This window comes from Silurus meridionalis, chromosome 13, assembly GCF_014805685.1.
Source record: "Silurus meridionalis isolate SWU-2019-XX chromosome 13, ASM1480568v1, whole genome shotgun sequence".
NCBI classification, from domain to species: domain Eukaryota; kingdom Metazoa; phylum Chordata; class Actinopteri; order Siluriformes; family Siluridae; genus Silurus; species Silurus meridionalis.
The window spans coordinates 14,628,015-14,645,731 of record NC_060896.1 but is presented as its reverse complement, the minus strand read 5'-3'; the positions used below and the strand labels follow the sequence as shown (position 1 = coordinate 14,645,731).

Below are 17,717 nucleotides of genomic sequence, written 5' to 3'. Positions count from 1 at the left end.
ACACTTGATATGGCAGCACCACAACTCAACTCTCCAAGGCTGTAATCCTTTATTCTTAAATGTAACTCCGTAGCTCAAAAAAAGTGGTCTGACCTCATTTCAGTTTCTAACCCACAACACATTTTGCTCCTAAATCAGATTTTGTACACAAATATATCACTGCTTTAGTCTCAGACTCAGATAATAATATCAGATATCTTTTCTGGTTACAACTTCAGAATGTTAAATGCTGTAATCTGATTCGATTTCTGCACCTCTATGTATGCTGTGGATTTCAGCCTTTCAAACATTTGAACATCGCAACACGATTCTGAGAGAGACACTGTATAGCTAATAGACTGAACAATAATGTTAACTGGTTTTAATATTTAAAGGATGCTCAAAATTTATGCTGGAAATATTTCTCTTGAGATATTCCCACACTTCCTTTCTGTTAAGTAGGCAGTTTTTGGCCATGTTTACTGATAAAATGTGCTGGACTCTTCAAAGTTAGAGGTCTGACTTGCAAGAACTGTCATGCTCCAACTATTTGTTGGACAAAAAAACAACAAAAAAAAAAAACATAGCCGATTTAGCATTTATTTTTGCACTTTGTGCAGGATTTTCTACTCTCCGATATAAGCAAATAACAACGATTTCTGACCCGTGACTTTTTGTGTGCCTACAGTCCCCGAGCCATACTACACATACTGTTAAACATGCTACAAAATATTTTAGATAAAGTCCCTTTACTAACAACTACATCAACCATATAAATAAAAAAAACAATAAAAACATCTAGCTGCAGCATCCAAAGGAAGATCAGAAATCATCCTTAACATTAAATAACATTTCATTTACATGTACACATTTACCTGAATCAACCTTCTCTTGCTTGTTTCCATTTAAACAAGTCAAGTGACACATCTTCAGCTTGTCATGTCAGCCATGTTTAAACATGTCGCTTTACCCCCTCCTACTCTGCAAATAAGAAAATCCCAGAAGCTTCCATAGGGGTAAAAACATGCTTTAGGTTCCATAACCTGAACTCCTATCTGGCAATACCCTGCTTGACTCAGATGAAAACTCACACACAATCAGGATTTGATGGGAACTGCTGATGGCGTAAATTTGTGAATTTGCCCATGGCGCTCCATTGGCTACTATAATAAGTGACTGTGAAATTTAGAAACATGTGTGTCAGGGTGTTTATTTTGTTCTGACTGTGTGGCCTTTTTCCAGGACTGTTCCAGAACAAAGCAGATGGGGCCACCCACTGTCCAGTAACACAGCTTACACAAACAGGACACATCCCAGTTGAAAAAAAAAGAAAGCATAGAGAACATCATAGAATTTATAATGCAGAAAACATCACAGAATCATAGAACTAGCAATCTGCTGCCTTCTCTTGTTGTCTTGTTATTTCTAGTGGAATACACTTAAAGGCAGGTGGAACACCTTTAGAACCTTGTACATTGTACATGTTGGTACTAGAGATTCAAGTTTCTACAATGGTTTCGTTATGATCAAAATGAGTTGGAAATTATTTCTAATGGTTAACAGCTGATGGCTTGCAATGGCATTTGTAGTGGAAACCATTACAAGTTCTGTTCTATTGTTTCTTTCCCAGCAGGGATGTTAACCCAAAGAGAAACATCATACACGTTCCTGCCTCACAACGTGCAATGTCTCATGACATTTGTTTACTTTGACAATTCAAACTGTCTCTGGCTTACAACTTATCAGGGGTCACAACACCACTTGGGACAAACTGCTGATCTAGCAATGCTTTACACAACCACAAGACCAGTGAATCAGCCTTCTTTTAGCCTGCACTTTATCGCTTGTGGTAATGGATTAGAATGGAGCCCTCTTTAATCCCCATAAACACTCAAGACTTACAGGAACACTTCTCCTACTCAGTCTTTGTCTTTTCTCTGGGGAACCACAGTCCAGTCATGCCTACTCCAAAACAAAACTTTCTGTAAACCCGTTTTCCGGGTTTTTCACAGGTATATTGAACAATTAAGGGTCCTGACACACTGAAAAAGGATTATCCTGAGGCCAAAAAAAGCCCTTAAGAGTTTTGTGTTAACTAACAGTCTGTTAAAATAAACAGACACTTAGATACTGCAAAAGCCAAATAACCCATTGCTAGTTTATAATAGCATCACTGGTCTATCTGCTATGTGTTTATGAGCACTGTTACCCACCTTATATATAATTAGCCAACAAGTCCTTAGTAATACGAAATACGAAGCAAATCTAAAGCAAATACACAAACTCAAAAGAACCCACATAAAACATTTTTTTGTCATGTCCTGATGGATTTAAAGAATAATAATGTCTATTTTTTAATTTAAAAAAAGGTTAGCAGTTCCATCTTCAGACACCGCGCTTTCCTGGTGAGCACTGTGGTGGATCCGGAGCCTATTCCAGGAACATTGGGTGTGAGGCAGAAACTTATCCTGGATGGGAAGTCATTCCAGCTCACATATATACACACACCTTCACACACTCATTCACAACTGAGGGGAAATTTGGAGACACAATTTGCCTAATGGAATGTTTTTGTGAGGTGGTAAGACTTTTACAGCATTTGGCATTCCTCCCTTAATCAGAACGACTTACATTTATCTTATTTATAACACTACGCAGTTGAGGGCCAGCAGTGACAGCTTGGTGGTGCTGGAATTTAAACTCACAACCTTCCTTAATTCAGTCGTCCAACGTCTTAACTACCATTTTGCCATTTCTCATTGGTAAGAAACCAACGCAGACATGACGTGAACATGCAAAAGCCCATGATCAGACCAGGACTCTAGAGCTGGGAGTTGAGTATACCACCTGCTAGTTTACCATGATACTCTCGATAACTAATAATTTACTCGTCATAACTTAGCTAACAAAGAAGAGGACACAATATTCTCTAGTGGCTCAGCAGGAAGGGCTCTGGAATGTTGGTCATCAGTTTGAATACCAGTTTCAACAAAGTGCTACTGTTGAGTCCTTGAGCAAGTCTCATATCCTCATCTGCTCAGAAAGAGACATGGAAGCATTCAAAGCATAGAAATACAATACGAGTGACAATAACAGCACCCAGACAGTCGAGCAGAAATCAAGCTAGTTAACAACTGGTCAAAGGAACAATTCTGTAAACGTAAATCAATCATCTCAAATCAAGCAAAACTCTTAAACTTATCTCTCAGATAGTATGTGTCACTTTACACTAAATCTGCCAAAGCGTAAACATTCAGTAATGTATTTGACAGGTTCTAATGTAGGTTCGACAGGTTAGGCTTGTTCTTGAAGCAACATGAGCCCATCATCACTTCACTCAGCAGTACCTATGTGACACAATTAAGGTGTTCAAATCTGAAGTGTTGAATGGATTAAACAGCACTGATGCACATACAAAAGTATCCAAATAATTACTATATAATAACTGTTCTGTGTGTGAACTGATCAAAGTACAAATTTTTCCTCCTCACATTAATATCCTGTTCAACCTTGCACACATGGAAACACAAAAACAATGCATTCATGTGTCTCTGGAATTTTTCAAATATATCATTACAAAAAAAAAAAACTTTGATGAAATAAGGACCGAGTTGCAATAGCAGGGCTCTGACAACATGCTGACAAATGAACAGCTTTTTTCTACGGTAAGGCTCAGTCCACATTCCATTCATATTTCAGATAAGCTGTCTGTAGTGCCCAGAGCATGTAATAGCACTTAGTACCTTGATCACAAAAAGCAAGGAAGAGGAAGGCAAAGTTTCTTCCACAATCAACAGCATGTGAAAATGGATGTTATGCTATTCGGATGCATCTTAAAACACTGAAGCATCAGGTTCATGCCACTGGTCTGTCAGCAAAGAAATTCCTCCAACCATAGTGATAATCAAATACACTGTATTGACGAACTGAGCAATTTACATAAATGATTAATAAATGGTTAAGAGAAAATAAGGATAAAGCTGAAAATAATATTCCTGCAATAAAATAAATGGGGTTTCTTTTCAGGGCCACAAGATTATGCTGGTTAATTGGTTTATTTCCTTTTTAATAATACGTAAACCTTTTTTTTTTTTTTCCTTTCCACCCAAAATATCCTTCCTTCCATTATGCTACTGAGACAAAAAGAAAGAGAGGCATGTGTATGCCTGTATTCCCTATATTACCTCCTCACTCTTAGGCAAGAGGTGATCTCAAAACATTTTATGTGTTTGTGTGTGTGTCAAATTCCAATAACCTGCTATGTTAATAATTTCTACGCTTGAAGCCACAACCCCCTATAGCTATGCTGAACTAGTGACTCTTATCTCTAGTAAATGCTCTTAGAGCCCCTGCAAATACAGGCTTTGGTAAACCTGAGCTGCATGCCCAAGGACATGTTCTGTCCCTAATGACCTCTTGCCCTGTTTAGGTTAGCCGACACTGAGGTGTCAGACTGTGATGGAGAATTTAATGCATATACATCCAATCCAGGTGTCCTCTCTCACCCGACGAGAACCAAGAGGGACCTCCTACATAGCATGACATACATCCTGAGACAAAACAGTGAAGAAGAATTCACATAGATCATGCACATAGACAAAATGGCACATGGTTTTTAATCCCTCCTATCATTATCTGCCTCAGTTTCCAGTTGCCTAAGATTATTGGTTTGTACTCCAACCGCACCCCCTCGCTCCAAACACAACCTTTTTTATTTACTTTTTCTGATGCTTATAAAGTGGAAAAATTGAGCTTTTAAGAGGTCAGTATGTTGAACTCCAAATGGGAAAACTGAGTGCTCCAATAATTGACAGACCACATCAAAAATCAAACATGCTATAAACAACAGCATTCAAACATGAAAAGTAATCAGGCTAATGACAGACCAGCCAAAGCCACAACACCTAAACACATGAATGACCAAAATCAATCACCGGAGACCATCCAATCAAAGCCGACATCACAAACAAACATTTCCTGCCATGACCAAAACAAAGCTAGTCAGCTGCTATTAAACCAGTTTTTTTCTTCTTCGAAGATTACAGCAAACGTTAAAACCAGTAACAGCCAGCCACAAACTTCTGAATGTTCAGACACATCTCTCAGATCCTTCAGAGTTCAAGAGTACCTCCATATCCACTGTACATGTTTGTCAGCCTTTGGTTAGTTGACAACAATGGAGAGCGTCTCTTCGGGTTTTTTCAGGTTGGCCTCGGCAATTCGCTTTCAGAGAGAAATCAGTGTCCCGTTATGCTGCTTCATCATGCTGTTTGATACTGAAAGCTTAGAGAGGGAAAAGGCAGGGAGAATGAAATACAGGCTATTCCAGGAAAAGGGAAGGCTCCCTCTTTCTCCTCCTCCTCCTCCCTCTGTTTCCTGTATGCTTCCACATCTGACATCATACTCTTCCTGCCTCTCCCTCTCGCAGCAAAAGTCCCTACGCCTTGTCCCATGATAAACACCCGTTCCAGAGGATCAGCTATCAGACACCACATCACTACGCGGAGCAGTTTTATTTAGACCAGGAAGTGTTTTATTGTCCTGACGAGATAAAAGAGTCAAACGTACATGGACACAATATGAAACCGATTTCATTTAACATCACAGAAATTTATAACCGGTTTTCCAAAGAAATATTTAAAGTGACTCACTAAGTTATTGCTGAAGCCATAATAAACTGAGATATGTAATAGATACTATGCCAAAGTTAAGGCTTATCAGTATCTTATCGCCTTATTCAGGGCAATTCCCCTTCTGGAAACCCAACAGGAATGTGGTGAAATACATTATGTTTACTACAACCAGTCATAACAAACGACTATATCATTCTCCTGTTCTGAAGCCACACAGCAGCTTAAATCGTATTACATCATGATAAGGGGAACTAATATTTTCATTTGACCTGATGCAACTATGAGAATTCACCAACTTAAAAAGCAACTTAATAATGTTTGCCAAGTACCAATGCCTGATAATCATTTTACATTATTTCCATTTGTATATATTTACAAATACTACTGAAGTATAAACGGAATGTAAAATTGTGAATGTATAAATTGTTTTAAATTAATGGTCTGCATATATTCATTAAAAAACAGTCAGGTCTGCAGTGGCTTATAAATGTACTATATAATAGGACATCTGACTTTTTCAGCCATATCTGGTTCTTCCCCCAAACTGTTACCACAAATTTGGAGGCACGGATTTACATAGGATGTCTTTAAATGAGATAACATTAAATATTTCCTTCACTTTCAGGTATTTTGAAACCAAACCTGTTCCAGGAAATGAAAATACCCCTGTGCACAAAGCAAGCTCCATGAAGATATGGTTTACATAGGTTGAAGTGGAAGCTCTTTCAGGGCCTTACTATATGACCACTATTTGACCTCAATCCTATTAACACCTCTGATATGAAAAGCTCACTGCACCCAGATCTTCTTACCCTACATCATTACCTGACTTAACTAATACACTTGCGCCTGAATGAGCTCAAATCTCCACAAGCACCAAAAAATCTAGTGGAACATATTCCCAGAAGTGGGAAATATTCCCAGAAGTGGGAAATATTATTATAACAGCAAATGGGGACTACATGTGGAATGGGATGTTCAAAAAGCACATGCAAATCTGATTGTCAAGCATCCATAAACATTTTTGCCCATATATTGCACAAAACAACAACTAAACTAAAAAACACAAACTGCTAATATGGAAAGGTTACAGTGAAACCCAAAAAAATATGTAGGTTTTGTGTTTGTTTAATTTTCATTTGCTGTTTTTTTTTTTTCCTTGTGAACCACCGTACATGTCCTTGTCATCTCCATCTTTTTGAACCAGTAATTATCTCCACACCAAGCTATGCTAAGTCAACAAAACACATACGTGTAACATGATAATGCATAGTGACAAACTGCTCCTAGTTTGAAGCATTTAAACAGACATCCTGAGTAAACCAACAACATTCACCAGCACCACCAAGCTGCACACGTACTGTACACATGCACATCCAGCCTATTTACTAATATATGCATATAATAAGTGGATAATGCTGAAACCGAACATGACAATTACTAATATCAGGATATATTGATTTATAAAGTATAAACTGCTATATCAATAGCTGAAAATATGAATACGAATATGACTATAGTTATGCAGATGAAAGTATACCGTATCTTTAAACATTTTATAAATGTTCTAGTTGTAAGGCAGTAGTTTTCCATTCACAAGAAAAACTGTTGGTATGATTGAACAACACAATACTCAGTTTTTAAACAAAGTGACTAAAACCAGCCAAGGAAATGCAAGATCATCACACACAGACAATAAAGCCACACACATTTGTGTATCGTGAGTAAATATGAACTGTTTAAGCTTGCTACACAGGTGTGTTGTTTGTTCTGCTGAATTTACAGATGTAATTTCGTGACGCGAAATGTCAATGAAACAGCACGCTCTTTAATTAGAGCATTCTTTATGCTATTACATTGCACTGTACGATCGGGGAATGCAAAAGATGGTTATCAGTTCACACAAAATGACTTTCAGGAAGGCATCATGACATAAATCACAACAGTCAGGTGCCAGTAAAGCTGTGCTGTCATCATGACATGACATATACAGCTGCAAGCATGTGCGAGTCTGCAACACATAAGACTGGAGGACTGGATGCATGTAGCAAAGCAGGTTTGCATGACATCAATTAGTCAAAAGGGCTGTCTAATGTTACTGTTGAGTGTTAAGCACTGCAAAACACTACAATACCAATAGCTAGAAGCTAATAGTTCATAGCATGTATGATAGTATATGGACAACTGACATGATCCAGAAGCACACAGAACATCTGGTTATGATGTACAGCATAATGTGTATTTTTTATTGAGACAAAATTATAGCAAAATAATATGATGCATAATTGCACAAAAAAATGACTGAAATAGATCCAGAGCTGCAAAACTACTCCATGGCTGAGGAGACACTTCTGATTTTATCATCTTCTGTCGAATCAGTAGGTGTGTGCCTCAGCTAAACTCCAATATGTTCTTAAAATGATCGTTCTGCAGCTGAACTCCAGGTTCATCCCCTAACACTCAACTGCCATTGTGCATATCACTGTAAGTCACTGACAATGCTGCCTGTGCAACAACAATACACCGCATGTTGGATTCGCTTCCTGTGGCACACGGGTGTCCAAAATCTGACTGCAGATCCATATACGGCAGGCTGACTTTAACATATCCGCAACTTCTCTATTAGCATGCATACATTACAATCTATTAGCATTTTCTCTTAATACACCTGCAAATTTATTTACAATAGATGTCGTGATTGCTAATGCCAAGCAGTGAGAATCGACGATTTTAGTGACTGGAATTCGCTAAGCATGGAAAACATTTTGTAAATCCTTGAGTCCTAAATGAACAATCATACTTCAATAATTATTTAGCCAAGCATTAAAAATAACAATTTATGATTATGCTAATTTGTTTAATTACTTTTGGATAATACATATACAATAAAAATGTGTTCTTACACTGTTTAAACATGAAAATCACACTAGCATACACTCTTTTTTTTACTGGGAACTTGAGCTTATTAATATAAGAGCGATAAATGTGAAAAAATCAGGTGGTTAGGGCAGACAGATTTTAGAAAAAATCCTCCATGTTTAATTTATAGATATACATTAATTTTCAGCAGCTCTGTTACCTCATTATGGAGGAGTGGAAGAGGATCCCAGCAATAAACTGTGCAGCTCTGGTGAATTCAGTGCCCAGGAGGATTGACGCAGTGCTGGATAACAGTCATGCTCACACAAAATATTGACACTTTGGACACAGTTTTGAAATGTTCACTTTGGGTATACTCACATTTGTTGCCAGCTATTTTGGCAATAATGGCAGTTAATATATACTGCTTTACAAACTGCACATTGACTACTCTAATATATCCATGTTTCATTTCTATAGTGTTGTTCCTTGAGAAGATATAGTAAAATGGTTGCTGAAATGTGAGGGGTGTACTCACTTTTGTGAGATACTGTATTTTATCAAACCATCCCCATATTGTTGACACTGGTGTATTGTGGGTGGACGTGTGTCCACATAGCTAGACCTGCAGGAGCCCCTGTTTACACAATTATTAACACTGTGCACACTTTTTCCTAAAGTACTATAACAGCCATAAACTATACCAAACTATCTGTCCTCTTTGTCTGTCATATAAAATGTCTGTCAGTCCCCTGGATCTTGTACAGACTTGCGCTTCTTAGGAAATACTGCATTAATACAAATCAGTCTTATTCTCATTGCAGGACTCTTGTTTACAGTAGACCAGACTTAAAGCGTTTTTTTCAAAACTTGTTAAAATGTTCCTTGGGTGTTCATTTCTTTTGATGAGCTTCTAAAATACATAAAATACTATTCATAATTAACTACCTCTCAGATACAATAAGTACTAACTTTATATTTTTAAAAAAGTTTATTTGAATGTTTGAGTGGAAAAAATGAATTATTACGTGTACTGTCCAATGTTTGCCAATAATTGTGGAAACACTAAGAGTTAGTGACTTGATGTTTGTCGCACGTGGCAGATGACATTTTGATGATGCACAGTGCATGTCAGTAGCACCTCTGCTGCTACACAAACACAGATGCCCACGTGCAAACACGCAGCTTGGCCATGTATTTATTTTAGATAGCACTAAAACAGCTGCTGTGGGTACACTACAAAGACCTGGCTCATGCAATCCCATCATGCTCTTTAGTCTGCGTGTCACAGTCCATTAACAGACAAAACAAAGCGTCTGGCAGTTTTGCCTGAATGGCAAACGTAACATTTCCCAACAGCTATAACTATTATAAATTTTTATTGAGCATTGTTGACATTATGGTGAATCATTTGCCAGGATTTATATTTAGAGCAAAGGATGATGACCCTGATGATGTCATTGACCGCCCTTCCTCATAGTGCAGCACAGCATATAAATACCTGGGTGATTTAGTAGCACATGAGACAAGATACATTGAGATTACTAAAAAATATGCACCATATGATATCATTGTATAAATCACACTATATGTATGTGATATATATACAGTGAGGAAAATAAGTATTTGAACACCCTGCTATTTTGCAAGTTCTCCCACTTAGAAATCATGGAGGGGTCTGAAATTGTCATCGTAGGTGCATGTCCACTGTGAGAGACATAATCTAAAAAAAAAATCCAGAAATCACAATATATGATTTTTAAAATATTTATTTGTATGATACAGCTGCAAATAAGTATTTGAACACCTGTCTATCAGCTAGAATTCTGACCCTCAAAGACCTGTTAGTCTGCCTTTAAAATGTCCACCTCCACTACATTTATTATCCTAAATTAGATGCACCTGTTTGAGGTCGTTAGCTGCATAAAGACACCTGTCCACCCCATACAATCAGTAAGAATCCAACTACTAACATGGCCAAGACCAAAGAGCTGTCCAAAGACACTAGAGACAAAATTGTATACCTCCACAAGGCTGGAAAGGGCTACGGGGAAATTGCCAAGCAGATTGGTGAAAAAGGTCCACTGTTGGAGCAATCATTAGAAAAAGCTAAACATGACTGTCAATCTCCTCGGACTGGGGCTCCATGCAAGATCTCACCTCGTGGGGTCTCAATGATCCTAAGGAAGGTGAGAAATCAGCCCAGAACAACATGGGAGGTGCTGGTCAATGACCTGAAAAGAGCTGGGACCACCGTTTCCAAGGTTACTGTTGGTAATACACTAAGACGTCATGGTTTGAAATCATGCATGGCACGGAAGGTTCCCCTGCTTAAACCAGCACATGTCCAGGCATGTCTTAAGTTTGCCAATGACCATTTGGATGATCCAAAGAAGTCATGGGAGAAAGTCATGTGGTCAGATGAGACCAAAATAAAACTTTTGGGTCATAATTCCTCTAAACGTGTTTGGAGGAAGAAGAATGATGAGTACCATCCCAAGAACACCATCCCTACTGTGAAGCATGGGGGTGGTAGCATCATGCTTTGGGGGTGTTTTTCTGCACATGGGACAGGGCGACTGCACTGTATTAAGGAGAGGATGACCGGGGCAATGTATTGCGAGATTTTGGGGAACAGCCTCCTTCCCTCAGTTAGAGCATTGAAGATGGGTCGAGGCTGGATCTTCCAACATGACAATGACCAAGCACACAGCCAGGATAACCAAGGAGTGGCTCTGTAAGAAGCATATCAAGGTTCTGGCGTGGCCTAGCCAGTCTCCAGACCTAAACCCAATAGACAATCTTTCGAGGGAGCTCAAACTCCGTGTTTCTCAGCGACAGGCCAGAAACCTGACTGATCTAGAGAAGATCTGTGTGGAGGAGGCCAAAACCCTCCTGCAGTGTGTGCAAACCTGGTGAAAAACTACAGGAAACGTTTGACCTCTGTAATTGCAAACAAAGGCTACTGTACCAAATATTAACATTGACTTTCTCAGGTGTTCAAATACTTATTTGCAGCTGTATCATACAAATAAATAATTAAAAAAATAATACATTGTGATTTCTGGATTATTTTTTTTTAGATTATGTCTCTCACAGTGGACATGCACCTACGATGACAATTTCAGACCCCTCCATGATTTCTAAGTGGGAGAACTTGCAAAATAGCAGGGTGTTCAAATACTTATTTTCCTCACTGTATCTATTTTTAGTTCATATTGCTACAGTGGAAAAAAGTATAGAAGTGTAATAGCTTTTCATTAGTGCTGTAATGCTGAATAATATACTATATCTCGAAAAATATGTGTAAAGACCTGCTCGCTTTCTAACCCAGAAATCGCCACATCCATCCAAACCTGGGAGCCGAGAGAGTAAATTGGCATTGGGAGGGATGAAATACTCTCTCTCCACTGTCACTCAAAGTGACACTAGCCAATTGTGAGCAGTGGATTAGATAAAAAGTTCAGAAAAGGTTTTCTCAGTTAGAGTAAAAACATGACCATGTCTTTATATACCATTAGAGCCTCTCCATCAGATATTCCTTTTGCTGTGTTCCACATTAAGTTACCTCACTAAGTTACTGTCAGGGTTGTTTAGATTCGGTGGAGGTGTGGTGTATCTCAAACGCCTACGGCGCTTGTATAAGCCAGTCAAATGCTTTCATACGCATTTAGCATGACTTCCTGCTATAGAGGGAAATACACCAGCGAACTCCTTGGATTAATTTAGAGAATTTATAGCACTTTGGGGAAACCCAGAATTGTTTCCATCCAGCTGGACTTCATCCAACCGCAATTAATTATAAAGGCTGCAAACGCTAAGTGAAGAGAAATGACGCCTACACTCATTGCCTTGTGGATAGTAAATGTGAAGGTGTAAAGAAAAAGATTTGACCAACTGCTGCTGATGAAGTGATAAGGAACAATCTTAGAGGATAAATAAAAGGGAGTGTTTTGGGTTTTGGAGACATCACTAAAGGGATTCTTATCTGTGCAGCCACAGCTGTATTATCGTGTGGAAAACGGGCCATCTGGGAGTTAGGAGTCAGACTGCACCTGAGTCACAATCCAATGTGCTCACTCAACTCACCCAGTCATTCACACCTCCCCTCCCTATCTTCCTGCCCCTGCTATCTCACACAATGACTAACTCAGCACTTGGCTATTTTTGGAAAATGACCTTTTCCATTATTTTTTTCTTCATTCTATATTTATAAAAAAGCAAAGGCCTAGCTTAAAATTTCTGTTGAACACAGATGGAGGCATGCCAGTGCAGCTAAGTCTTCCTCCTCCATAAACAGCAAACATAATAGCAAGCTAATTGGCTACAGACAACTTTATTTAGAAGGAGAAAGACGTGACTCTTTTCACTTAGTACAGAGAACTGTGACGACATCAATGCCAGTAGTTAATGCGAGTAGATCGCTCCAGCATCTGGTTTCAGCTAAATCTCAAACCATATACGCATATACAGGGAGTGCAGAATTATTAGGCAAATGAGTATTTTGACCACATCATCCTCGTTATGCATGTTGTCTTACTCCAAGCTGTATAGGCTGGAAAGCCTACTACCAATTAAGCATATTAGGTGATGTGCATCTCTGTAATGAGAAGGGGTGTGGTCTAATGACATCAACACCCTATATCAGGTGTGCATAATTATTAGGCAACTTCCTTTCCTTTGGCAAAATGGGTCAAAAGAAGGACTTGACAGGCTCAGAAAAGTCAAAAATAGTGAGATATATTGCAGAGGGATGCAGCAGTCTTAAAATAGCCAAGCTTCTGAAGCGTGATCATCGAACAATCAAGCGTTTCATTCAAAATAGTCGACAGGGTCGCAAGAAGCGTGGAAAAACCAAGGCGCAAAATAACTGCCCGTGAACTGAGAAAAGTCAAGCGTGCAGCTGCCAAGATGCCACTTGCCACCAGTTTGGCCATATTTCAGAGCTGCAACATCACTGAGTGCCCAAAAGCACAAGGTGTGCAATACTCAGAGACATGGCCAAGGTAAGAAAGGCAGAAAGTCGACCACCACTGAACAAGACACACAAGCTGAAACGTCAAGACTGGGCCAAGAAATATCTCAAGACTGATTTTTCTAAGGTTTTATGGACTGATGAAATGAGAGTGAGTCTTGATGGGCCAGATGGATGGGCCCGTGGCTGGATTGGTAAAGGGCAGAGAGCTCCAGTCCGACTCAGACGCCAGCAAGGTGGAGGTGGAGTACTGGTTTGGGCTGGTATCATCAAAGATGAGCTTGTGGGGCCTTTTCGGGTTGAGGATGGAGTCAAGCTGAACTCCCAGTCCTACTGCCAGTTTCTGGAAGACACCTTCTTCAAGCAGTGGTACAGGAAGAAGTCTGCATCCTTCAAGAAAAACATGATTTTCATGCAGGACAATGCTCCATCACACACGTCCAAGTACTCCACAGCGTGGCTGGCAAGAAAGGGTATAAAAGAAGAAAATCTAATGATATGGCCTCCTTGTTCACCTGATCTGAACCCCATTGAGAACCTGTGGTCCATCATCAAATGTGCGATTTACAAGGAGGGAAAACAGTACACCTCTGAACAGTGTCTGGGAGGTTGTGGTTGCTGCTGCACGCAATGTTGATGGTGAACAGATCAAAACACTGACAGAATCCATGGATGGCAGGCTTTTGAGTGTCCTTGCAAAGAAAGGTGGCTATATTGGTCACTGATTTGTTTTTGTTTGGTTTTTGAATGTCAGAAATGTATATTTGTGAATGTTGAGATGTTATATTGGTTTCACTGGTAAAAATAAATAATTGAAATGGGTATGAATTTGTTTTTTGTTAAGTTGCCTAATAATTATGCACAGTAATAGTCACCTGCACACACAGATATCCCCCTAAAATAGCTAAAACTAAAAACTACTTCCAAAAATATTCAGCTTTGATATTAATGAGTTTTTTGTGTTCATTGAGAACATGGTTGTTGTTCAAATTAAATCCTCAAATAAAATTAATCCTCAAAAATACAACTTGCCTAATAATTCTGCACTCCCTGTACTTCAACCAGAGTGTATAGTTGCTATTTAGACATCCTTCGTAGTGTGCTGAAAGTGGTTTGGGGTATAAAACCACTCTTAACTCTTGTGAAACGTATTAGTGATATTTCACATTGTATCTCATCCATCACGGTAGAAATAAATGCAGCACAACTCACAATATAGAACGTTCTTCCGAATGTATCTTCTCAAGTAATGATAAAGAAAAATGTTCTAAGCTTAAGTCCAGCAGCTTACAAAAACAGTATTCCTTTTTTAGAAATGGTCTATGGTGCAGATTTTAAATGGAACAGGTGTTGTGGTTAGTGGGGGCTGTGCTCTCATTTATTTACAGCACATTTATCCCACAATGCAATTACAGGAAGTAAGATTTGGCTTGCTAATAAACAGCATGAGGATTATCCTATTGCTGGCACTCACACAAACAATACAGCATTACTGTATCAGAGTGCATTCCAACACCTTAAGCATTTTACTTATTTACTTACTCCCACAACCCACATGCCAGTCTTCTTCATCTGTTCCTGCACATTCCCGAAGCTCTGATTACAAGTTGCATGAGAGCAGCAGGTAAAGCGAGAACATTCGTTACCACGGAAGACATTTAACAAAGTAAATAACTTGTACAGAAGCCATCCTACTAAATCACACGTATCAAAATTCCTTCACAATAAAGAATTTGAATGATTTTTTTTTGTATTATTTACTGTTGAACGAATGAATTCCAAAACTCTCTGCTTTTGCAGATATTCCCACATAGACATCATGGGTATCGCTGTTTTTAGGCTGATGTCTCACCATTTCTTCAGTGGACATTCTCAGCTGGACTGGTATCTAAGAACTGTTGCTGTAATCCTAAAATGTTAAATGATCACGCTAAACATCCATTCAAAACATTTAGTACAGTTTGATTGCATAGCAGACAATTCTAAGTTATAATGCTTTATAAATCACACTATCCTGAGCCACCCCATAAATCCCTTTTCAATGTGTTTTTCTCAGTATTTGTCCATATCAGCTCTGGGGATTTTTCCTTTGCACAGTCACTCGCAGTCAGTGTAATGTATGATGCTAAGAGCATTGTTTACACCCTTTTTTTTAAACATTTCTCAATTGTATTGCAAAGTAGACTAATTTTATATATAAAAAAAAGAATAATGATATTATTAATATAATTATATTAATAAGTTTATATATATTTCTCAATAAGCATTTTAATGCTTATGATTAACAGTCTGCCAAAACAAAAGCCCTGTTTCCCTCATGTCCTGTCTTTGGACCGATAAGAGCAGGGGGCGAGAAAAGAAAGGAGCCTTGATCACTATCAACGTTTATTTATTGCTATTGCAATCTCAAAGATTTTTTCCACACCAAATCATCCATCACACACAGGGATGGGCAGTATTTATGTTACACACATTTCAAATACGTATTTCATATGTATTATAAAGGATTTTGTCATTTGTATTTGATAGGGTTGATGAAAATGGCTTCACATTTTGTATCAAAATACTTTAGTGTTTTCTTTTTAAATACTGTAAAATACTTTGCCCAGACTTGCTGAGAACAGAACAGAAAATTTATCCATATGGAAGAAGGTGGTGAAAGTAAGAAACCAGCGTTCAAATAGGTGTCCAATGATTGCTCAATAAATATCTGATTGCCGAATATTGTACCCTAATTGTAGTAGCTGTTTAGTAGGATCATGATTTTGCATACCATTGCATGAATGACTGCCTGATACATAATATATTATTGTATTTATGATTAACAATTAGATTAATTAGTTAGAAACTAGTTGCTATGATTACTGGTGCCATCAGTATTTTTGTCATTGAGTCAATACTTTGCTGATGCAAAGTAGCCCTTCGTTACTGAACACAAAGTAATTAAATTAAATAACATTAAACATTAAGCTAGTTTAAAACAATAAACTGTTACTTTACGTTACTTTATCTGGAAGATCACAGGGAAATGTATGTGAATATTTAATCTGTTAACTGGTTGCATATGTCAGATTTATTGCGTGACACGGCCATAGAAGAGCTGTTGCTATCAAACACTGATTACTTTATATACTGATTCGGTGTAATGGCGGTGTCAATTAGGTCGATTGATGAAAGGTTGGCGAAGAAATGTCCCGCTCACTATTATTAAAATACAAAAATACAGTAGTTTATTTTGATGCATGGTGTGGCTGCTGTATTTTGTAGTTTATTTTGATACACCTAAAGTTAAAGTATTTGGGATTTTTTCTAGAATATATATTAGAGTCTGCAAAAAAATGGGAAACGTGCTGCATATGGTCCTACCAATAAAAATGTGCTGAAAAGTAAAATTTGTAAAAAGGCAAAATTCATGTACACCATCAATACATTTACATAGACAAAAACATTGCAAAAACATTGCTTTCAAGCAAAAGGTTGATTTGGGAGCATGACAGGTTAAAATAAGCATGTTTAGCTTAAAATTCATTTTACAAAATCTGCTTTGCTACAAATCATAGGTGTATTTGATGTCAATGAAAATCCACCTGCATGACTGATAACGTATTTGGCCCTAACTGCCAGAAACCCGGCCAAAAACCCTGTTACTTTACATATATATTGGAACACAAATAATCATATATCAACCTGTCTGTCTTGAGCAAATGTTTTATTACTACTGATATTAAAAATCTGCTACAGGCTGCAAATTGCATAAAATATTTGTGTAGACATGACAAAGATTTTACTGGCCGAAGAGCTGTTTAATGTCTAGTGTATAAGGGTTATTGAGCATAATAAAAATACAATCGCAGTATGTAAGGTATATATTCAAACAGAATCAGTCAAATACATTTTCTTAAAAAAAATTAAAAAATGATTGACATAACATTAATAACGCAACCACTTTAGCTGAAAAGAATCTGGCTCTAGGACCCTTATAAACCCAAGTGTTTCTGTTTAATCCCCACCTGCTCACTAAGAAGCTTAGTAATCACTTGATGCTCCAAGAATAACTCAGGCATCCTGCTAGAATGCAGTGCGGTATGGCACAGAGATACACACATCTAGAAAACGATTTGCTTAGATACATGATACTAAAACTTAGAAAAATATCTGAAATCCCCTATTCCTCGGAAGAATCTAGCATCACTTTATTCCTCTAGAGTATTAGTAATGCAGTGGAGCTGTTTTTGGGCCGGTATATATTTTTTTTTACCCTAGTCATCACT

At 38.1% G+C, this 17,717-nt stretch overlaps 1 protein-coding gene across 4 annotated transcripts in view; it reads right to left on the bottom strand.

Annotated features, from left to right (window-relative positions):
• ripor1 (RHO family interacting cell polarization regulator 1) overlaps window positions 1-17,717 on the bottom strand; it is a 75,281-nt gene that overhangs the window by 28,733 nt on the left and 28,831 nt on the right. For 2 of the 4 annotated variants that reach the window (XM_046864031.1, XM_046864034.1), the window contains exon 1: window positions 5,108-5,260. The exons of the other annotated variants lie outside the window; for them this stretch is intronic. In XM_046864031.1, the coding sequence (XP_046719987.1) occupies window positions 5,108-5,126 (19 nt within the window). In that variant the 5' untranslated portion in view covers window positions 5,127-5,260. Of the gene's footprint in view, window positions 1-5,107; window positions 5,261-17,717 lie in introns of those variants that run through there. 4 annotated transcript variants of the gene reach the window in all.